The following is a 9,584-nucleotide window of genomic DNA, read 5'->3' as shown; positions in this document are numbered from 1 at the left end:
CAGTAAGCCGTTTTGTTTACTATGATAATGAACACGTACACTTTGGAAAGTACCTGAAACATTAGTTTGTTTGTGATCGGCTGACAGTACACTATGAGATTTTTCCTTTGTATGAGCAGTTATGAGTTAATAATTGTTAGATATTTGGCAGTGCCAAAAGATAAGTTAAAATCAGCATAAGGCTGGGTTCACACAGACTTTTTTGGGTCAGATTTTGCTCTGCCTGCACGCCGATTTTCGCAGCGTTTTTCGCCCTTGGCCATTGAGCGCCGCGGGCAAAAAACTCAGTGACATACGTTTTCTCTGCCTCCCATTGATGTCAATGGGAGGTCAGAGGCGTAACCACCCGAAGATAGGGCATGTCCCTTCTTTTTCCAGAGAGCCGGTTTTTCCGCTCGTGGGAAAAAAATGCCTCCGCCTCCCATTGAAATCAATGGGAGGCATTTTCGTAAATTTTTTGGCGCGTTTTCTGACACGGTTTCCGTGTCAAAGAACGTGTTAAAAAAACTCTGTGTGAACTGGCCCTGAGGCCTCATTTACACGAGCGTGTGCGTTTTGCGCGCGCAAAAAAACGCTGCGTTTTGCGTGCGCAAAAGGCAATTGACAGCTCCGTGTGTCATCCGTGTATGATGCGCGGCTGCGTGATTTTCGCGCAGCCGCCATCATAGAGATGAGGCTAGTCGACGCCCGTCACTGTCCAAGGTGCTGAAAGAGCTAACTGATCGGCAGTAACTCTTTCAGCACCCTCGACAGTGAATGCCGATCACAATATACACCAACCTGTGAATAAAAAAAGACGTTCACACTTACCATGAACTGCCTGCTTCCTCCAGTCCGGTCTCCCGGCCGTTGCCTTGGTGACGCGTCCCTCTCTTGTCATCCGGCCCCACCTCCCAGGATGACGCGGCAGGCCATGAGACCGCTGCAGCCTGTGATTGGCTGCAGCCTGTGCTTGGCCTGTGATTGGCTGCAGCTGTCACTAGGCCTGAATTGTCATCCCGGGAGGTCGGACTGGAGGAAGGAGCCGGGACTTATCGGTAAGTCAGAACTTCTGTTTTTTTTTTACACGTATATGTATATTGTGATCGAAAGTCACTGTCCATGGTGCTGAAACAGTTTAAGTCTTTCAGCACCGTGGGCAGTGACTGTCTCCTGACGTCGCGTACCCGAACATTTTTTGCCGGGTTCGGTTAAAACGAGTTCGGCCGAACCCGGTGAAGTTCGGTGCGCTCATCTCTAATTTGACACTCCGTTTGGATGTTTGTAACCAGAAAAGCACGTGGTGCTTTTCTGTTTACATTCATCCTTTTGACAGCTCTTGCGTGATTTTCGCGCATGCAACGCAGGACCGTCAGTGTGGCATGCGTTGTTTTCACGCACCCATTGAAGTCAATGGGTGCGTGTTGCGTGAAAAACGCAAGAATATAGAACATGTCGTGAGTTTTACGCAACGCACTCACGCAGCGCAAAATTCACGCATCGTCTAAACAGCCCCATAGACTATTATAGGTGCGTACGACACGCGTGAAAAGCACGCGCGTCGCACGCGCGTATAATACGCTCGTGTAAATGAGGCCTAAGACAGATTATTTTACTTTTTTTCAAAGCACAATACAAATAGAGTAATAGTGTAAATAAGTATTTTGCCATTTTGTAATCCGTATACAGTATGTAAACCATAAATGTGCAGGAAAGATGGGTGTGTATAAATAGCACATCAAAGGCATTCTCTTAGCCTACACTCTCGATATAGGGCAACTGTACATGAAATCTCTGCCAAGTCCAAGGGAGTGTACCAATAAAGCTAACTTTATATGATATGGGTAGCGTTTGAAGACACTGTACCTGGACGACTTAAATTCTCTCTATCGAATTTTGCATTATTTTAAGATGGAAAAGGTACAGTGCTTGGGCTTAAAATAAGAATGTAAAATAATACTCAATGGGAGAAAGTTAGCCATGTTAATATGCCTGTTTTCTGGCAAAGAAATGTTGCAAACAGATCAAAAGTCGCAAAATTTGCATCTTTTGGGCAGTATCCTCCACTTTCGACCCCTTTTGAAAATGTAGGCGGAGCTTAGTGTAAGGGGCGTGCCCACTTCGGCCCGACATATTTACTATAATTTACACCAGAAACTGGCAACTTGCGAAAATTATAGCAAAGATCTACGACAGCTCCAGGTTGGCATAGATTTTATTTAGTGTCGCATGGACAACTGAAAATGCAAAACATTTATTAAGAGTCATTTGCCTCTTAATAAATTTGTTGCATCTTACTCTAGCTTGTTAGAACTAAAACTGGCACAATCTTGATACATCTTCCCCAATAAGTCTATAGGATTAAGCAATTTACATTTTCCTAGATTACATATTCGTTTTATAAGCGCTGGCAGTAGATTTACTTGCCATAATTTAAATATATGGTTTTCACAAATTTGTGTATGTGTGTATATAATTATACAGTACTTTTTGAGTTGATCATAAACATAATAAAGCAGAGTCCCTTATTTCAGAACATCTACAAAACGTATTGCTAAACGGAAGGAGCACTCACTAAATGACCTTGATCTCCTCATTGGTGGCTGAAAGATTAACCACACTATATGTAAATGTGTACACGTAATCCCTTTTGCTATTTTTTACTGACCAAGAGGGTTCACATGATGGCCCTTTCTGACCTCTCAGACTCTTTCAAAACTGAATAGGACATTGGGGTACACTTGGCTGTGTCTGGTGACAGACGATCTTTAAAGGAAATCTGTCACCAGACAAACCCCTTTAATATAGTGCATCTATGAGATACTCAACGTAATGTGCTTCAGGTGCCATGCAAAAGCGTGCTATACTAATTATGGTGTGTGCTCAGGCCTGATTGGCAAATGAAAATAGTTTTGTCTGCGACTCGACTAAGCACACAAGTGGTATGGCCGAAATCACATGATGCCTCTCGTTGAAAAAATATTGGCATATGGTGCACACTTCTGGATGACTCCCCTAACCGTTGTTTAGGGCACTATTCAGCATGTTCAATAGCTCTTGCTAAAGCAGAAAAAAACCATGGCCATCTTATAGATTCTCTTTGGCAAGCAGATACCGTGGTCATGTTAAAAATAATTCAGTGCAGTCTATGCTGAAGACTAAAAGAAACACAACAAAAAAAATATTTCTGTGACATTTTTATTCTTTATTTTTATTATTTTTTCCTTATGTTAGCATATAACTGCATATAACACATTCACTGCACATATCCATAATTCAATGGCAATTAACACAAGTTTTCTTAATTATTATCTTCATATGTATACACTTGGCTCTGCTCTCAGTTCATAGGAAATAATAGAAGTTGCATGCAGCACCAGCCATAGGCATCATGCACACAAGCGTATTTGTCATTCATATCATAAGGATATTCAATACGATGTTACTGCATTTCAATGGGGCAGATGTGTCCACCCTTAACTTGTTTCTAAAGCCGACAAATCCCGAAATGTGTGACACAAAATGTTAAACAAGCAGGTAAAAAAACCATAAACCTCCGACAGATGCCATTCTTGAGCCATCCATTGCCCATTGACTCCCATGTTAAAAAAAACCATAGCTTTAATGTATTTGTTTTTACTGGATAGCTGTGACGAATGTGTCTGACAGATGACATCCAACAGCCATTTGTTATCCTATGTTAATAGGTTTTTTACTAGAAGGTGCGAGATTGTATTGAAATGGTATCATGACAAATTGTATAACAACGCAATTCAAGAAAAGTTAATGGTGGGCACATCTGTACAATGGTGGAAACACATGCTGAGTCCACATGAAAAAAAATTTCAGTATGCTCCATCATGTTTTCAGTACATGTTTTCAGTATTTTGGGCTGTATTTGGTCAGTATTTTGCATCAGTATTTGGAAGTATTTGGAAGCCAAATCCTGCAGTGGTACCTAATGAGAAAAAAGTATAATGGAAAGATTTGTACCTCTTCCATGTTTTGGACCCACTCGTGGTTTTGGCTTCGTAATACTGATGCCAAATACTGACCAAAAACTGCAGTGTGAAAGTATCCTTAGTGAAATATCTCAAGGGGAAACAGCAATGATATATTCATCAGAGTCATATGTGTCTTGCGTTTGCAGTTTCTCCTCTGATGCATGTTTCTCTTTAGGTGACCTCAGAAACCTAAACAAAATAATTGTGGAATTAATCAGCATATAAATACATGTTTTTAATATGCAGAGAAAGCTAATTTTACAATTGAACATTTGTGTCTCGAATATGCAAACTCTTGACTGTATCACAATATTTGGAGGGATATTCTGTTTCATTGTCATTTTTATTTATTCATTTCTAGAATTGGAAACAATACAATTTTGTAATTTATATGTAATTAAAATTCTGCTCACATAATTTATTTTTACTAGTGTAGTCGACTCCAGTCTCTGCACAGTATAATGGATTAGTCCTAAGTAATCCACCCATAGGATGGATTCCTGCCTCTCTGGATTATTTGCCTTAATTGCTTAATTCATCTCACCCTTTTGGCATACTATATAAATCTGGCCAGGCTATTAAGCTTCCTGCCTCAAGTCTAGTTCCTTTCTGACTCTCTCTACAAAATGTTGCTGTCATTTGTGTACCGAACTTGCATTTTTTCCTGACCACGTCTCTGCCTCACGCGGTAACCTGTTGCTGCTCATCTGTGTACCGATCCTGGGCTGTTACTGGGCTACTCTTGCTATTATCACCCTCCTACATGATCTAGAATCTTAATCTGCTATAAACCTTAGCAGACTAGTCTGGCTCACATGTGGAATCCCCTGGAACAAGTCCTTTGACAACTATGAAGCAACAAATTGCTGAACTACAAGCATTTGGAGCTACTTATCAAAAAAAAAAATGTTCTCAGCTGCAAAATCGATAGGGAGAGCAACAAAGAGAGATGATTTAATTACAAAGACAACTTTCGTATGTGCGTGGCTCACTCAGCCACAGTCTCAAGTTTACACGCCATTACCCATTGGCGTAACAAACCCCCTGCAACCCTGACCGGAGGGTTAGGGGACCGAATCCCCCTCACGCTTGCTACATTAGTCCCTGGCAATGGTCTGCACCGTGGCACATACAAGGTCCTGACGCTGGCAGCACACAACGTCCATCTCTAAGGTTCAGCGGTTTTTCATACTGTTGACCTGATCTACAGGATAGGTCATCAGTATATGATCGGTGGGGGTGTAACACCCAGACCCCATACCGATCAGCTTTTGGGGATGCTTCCAGGCCTTGGATGTTATGCAGTGGCTTGTGTCAGAAGCAGAAGGCTTCCGTACACTGTATTGCGGCCGTGCTGGGTTATTGCAGCTCTGCTCCTATTCACTATGAAACACTGCCCTGTGCTCGGACAACCTCTTTAATTATGCTACATATATTTTTCAAATTTACTAGTGAAAAGAAAAATGTATTGCTTACAATTAATCTTCTGACAGATGAAGCTCCAGTGTTGGCTTCTCTTTATGTAGAAAAGGATAGTAATCTTCTGAATGTTTTGGATGACTGTATCACTGCTATGAATCAAGTTTTAGATGATCCTAATTGTTATGCCACAGCTGAAGTTAGACTGCATAATCTGCGGCAAGGAAGGTGCTCAGTTCCGGAATGCACAGAAGAGCTGCTGGGTAACTGATACCACAGGGAAGCTAGCGGCTCAGAAGAGCCAATTTCAGAGAGGGCTTTCAAAGCAAGTGAAGGATGTACTTTCCAAAGTGATAACCCCAGAAAAGTTGGAGAACTTAATGCAATTGTGCATTCAAATTGATCAGAGACTTAATGAAAAACGAAAGACTATACTGTGGGTATTTGGAGATAATCCTGCCTTCTCCTTCGATCAATCAAGTCAGAATACTCAGAAAGATACTGAATCTATATCTGAACCAATTTGACTTTATGTTATTCAAAAACAACAGCAGAAAAAGAGAGGCGACCTACAGAAAATATTTGCCTTTATTGAAGTGTACTATGCTGTTTATTGCTCAAATTAGATCCGTAGGACAATCGCTGTCAAAGATGTAATAGAAAATGGAGACGATCTGTTGGATTAAAAAATACTATAGGACGAAGACAAGTTGCTGGCACCAGAGAATCTTATTTTATAGTGGCAATACACATATGCACTAAAACACATGAGATTTCTTGTTCTGATATATTTGACCCCTATCATCATGGCCTTTTTCTCATGAAATTAAGCATCTTCAAGTTCTCATCATGCCTGATCATCAAGAAGTTATTCATTTCCAACTGTTTCTTCTCCAAAGTTTTCAGTGATTTGGGGAATTCCTTGGCTTTTTACTCACAAACTATTCATCAGTTGGGAAACACGTTGTATACATTTTCCATCTGAGTACTGTCAGCTAAATTGTCTGCCTAAACTTTTTCAATACTTGAGAATATCAATATCTGAACTTGCTGTTAACCCCTTAATACCGAAGGTATTTTAAACCTTAATGACCGAGCAATTTTGTAGGTTTTTCCATCGTCACATTCAAAGATCTATAACTTTTTTATTTTTGTGTCGACATAGCTGTATAAGGACTTTTTTTTTTTTGCGGGACAAGTTGTATTTTATAATAGCACCATTTTGGGATACATATAATTTATTGATTAACTTTTTAATAACTTTTTTAAAAACAGAAATTTCGTCATTTTTTTGCGTCTTAATTTTACGCCGTTTACCGTGTGGTATAAATAACATAATAACTTTATTCAGCGGGTCGTTACAATTGTGGCGATATCAAATTTATATTGATTTTTTTTATGTTTTCCTACTTTTACACAGTAACAACACATTTTTTTCAAAATTATTTGCTTTTGTGTCGCCATATTTTAAGAGCCATAACTTATTTATTTTTTGACCGATGCAGCTGTATGAGGGCTTTTTTTTTTTGCAGGACGATTTGTAGTTTTTATTGGTACCATTTTGGAGTAGATGCGACTGTTTGATCAGTTTTTGTCAAATACTTTTGAAGGCAGGATGAATAGAAAACAGCAATTCTGGCGTTGTTTTTTATTATATTTTTTACGCCGTTCACCGTGCAGGTTAAATAATGTAATTATTTTATGGTTGAGTTCGTTACGGACGCGGCGATACCAAATATGAGTAACTTTTAACTTTTTTTTCATTATAAAGTATTTTGTAAGGGGAAAAAGTGGGTATTTATTTTTTATTCTTTTACTTGGGACATTTATTTATTTCAAACTTTATTTAACTTTTTTTTACTTATTTTAGTCCCACTGGGGGACTTTACAGTGCAAACTTTTTGATCGCTATTATAATACACGCGGGGATGCCAGTGGGATGAGAGAGGGAGACCCCTCCCTCTAAAATCACTCAGATGCGGCGCTCGCTATTGAATGCCGCATCTGAGGGGTTAAATAAGATCGGAGAACACTGCTAGTGGTCTCCAATCGTTGTCCTGAAGCCCGAGGCTGTTAGCAACAGCATGGGCTTCAGGAGATCACCGGATGATGCGGGGAAAAATCTTCTGAAGTGCCGACGTGAAAAGGCGGCGCTTCAGAAGAACTACCCTGAATGGCCGACGTAAAAAAAACTATACGCCGGTCGTTAAGGGGTTAAAGATTAATTACCATCACAATACAAAGAATTTCAGGATGTCTGTGATAAAAAGAATGCAGATAAGCTACCTCCACATGGTTAATGATTGCCCAATAGAACTGTTACCCATAGCTACATAACCCTTTGGTCGAATCTACTTTCTTTCGGAAACAGAACTGAAAGCCCTTAAGGAATATTTGGATGAAAATTTGAATACAGGCTTTATCTTTCCATCTACATGTCCTGCGGGAGCACCCTTGTTCTTTGTTGATAAGAAATATTTAACCTTACGTCCCTGCATTGATTATAGGGAGCAAAAAAACGAACAGTTAAAAACCGATATCCTCTGGGGGCGTGGCTAGCCGGAGAACTGAGCAGACGTGCTTTCATGAGCTCCGCATCTAAAAAAAAGAATCTAATAACATCACAGCCTTTAAATCTATTTTTTGAAAGCTGAACCGGTGTGGTAGTGCAAAGAGATTCTCTGCAGCTGGTCAATCATCGCTGGATTCTTTGCAGACAAGTTTAATACCATTGTGGCCTAGACCATGCTCAGACCACGCGCTACACCAATGGGGACAGCTGCCACGCAGGCTCAGAAACATCATCAAAGGTGAGCGGCGTACCAATCAAGAGATTAAATCTCTCCCCAGTCATATTTCAACAAAAGGTTAAGGCGTAAACTATAACGCAGCCTGTTCGATTTCTACCGCATGTAAGGGCAGACCCGCGCCCCCCCCCTCTTAGATCTCTGAGACACTAACGTTTACAGACGCCCTGTTTATGCGATGGGGAAGCACTGTTGAGGTGTAACACAGAGAGTCACCGACCCCACTGACATACCAAAGGATCAAAGACACCGTCCGAACTGAGTCCTTATTCACTTGGCTAGGAACGGCACTCATACTAACATACCTAAATAACATGCCAAAAGTATGCAAACATTGCACGGAGAGCATCAGTCACCTTCCCCAGATACTAAACGGTAGGACATACCATTGAGAAGACATAAAAGGAAGCGAGGCAGCACATCCAAAAAAGTGGGAATTTATTCACCCAATGCAGAACACTGTGGGTGCGGAAGCCATAATGTAATTCCCATTACAGTCCAATATTGTTCTGTGCAAAGTGATAGGACCGATGGCAATAGACAAAAACAAAAATGTCACAGCACCAGAAAAAATGCTGCAAAGTGTACATGTCACAAAATAGGACTGGGTAAAAAGTCCCTATGAGTACACACAAAAAAAAAGAAGCGTGGCAGCACATCCAAAAAAGTGGGAATTTAATATTGGGCTGTAGTGGGCTTACGCACCCCCAGTGTTCTGCATTGGGTGAATAAATTCCCACTTTTTTTTGGGATGTGCTGCCTCGCTACTTTTTTTGTGTGTACTCATAAGGACTTTGAACCCAGTCCCATTTTGAGGCATCCACTCTTTGCTTCATTTTCATTGAAAATAACTTTGGGAAAGGGAAGAAACCAAACCCTTACTAGGCCTCAAAAAAGGGGACTGAATTTTGTCCTATACTGGAAAATGAACACGGCGTCCAGAACGCTATTTATGCAGTAAATGCTTTCTTTTACAGCAAGATAAAATAACAGCCTTGCAGAGTGCCCTCACCAGAGAAATAAAGGTCTACATTTTACTGTGAAATAAGAGGTAACTCTCCTTTGTAAAAGGAGCCACCTTGTTTTTTCCTCATTATACAAGTGCTTAGTGCTTTTAATTAAATCTCTATGGTCTCAGAACAACTAATTACCTTTCTACAGAACTGTGAATTTAAACAAGAAAGAGCATAGTTCAAAAATTCCTGGACTCTCTGTGGTCTTCTGATTAACTTCTAATCTGAGTATTCAACCTAAAAAGGAAATTTACTACTAGACCTATCAGCACAAAAGGTCCGTCCTACAAATTTAGAGAATATCATTTATACTCAGTAGTAGTTCAGAACATGTATTAACCCCTTCCCGCTCAGCTCAGTAC

General features: G+C 40.4%; 1 protein-coding gene across 1 annotated transcript in view; it reads right to left on the bottom strand.

Moving 5' to 3' along the window:
• Nucleotides 1-3,176: 3,176 nt before the first annotated feature.
• LOC142677673 (transcription factor ETV7-like) overlaps nucleotides 3,177-9,584 on the bottom strand; it is a 66,988-nt gene continuing 60,580 nt past the window's right edge. The window contains exon 4 of the mRNA XM_075847281.1: nucleotides 3,177-4,172. Within this exon, the coding sequence (XP_075703396.1) occupies nucleotides 4,073-4,172 (100 nt within the window). The 3' untranslated portion in view covers nucleotides 3,177-4,072. The remainder of the gene's footprint in view (nucleotides 4,173-9,584) is intronic.

This window comes from Rhinoderma darwinii (assembly GCF_050947455.1).
Source record: "Rhinoderma darwinii isolate aRhiDar2 chromosome 2 unlocalized genomic scaffold, aRhiDar2.hap1 SUPER_2_unloc_46, whole genome shotgun sequence".
NCBI classification, from domain to species: Eukaryota; Metazoa; Chordata; class Amphibia; order Anura; family Rhinodermatidae; genus Rhinoderma; species Rhinoderma darwinii.
This window is presented reverse-complemented; position numbering and strand designations above follow the sequence as displayed.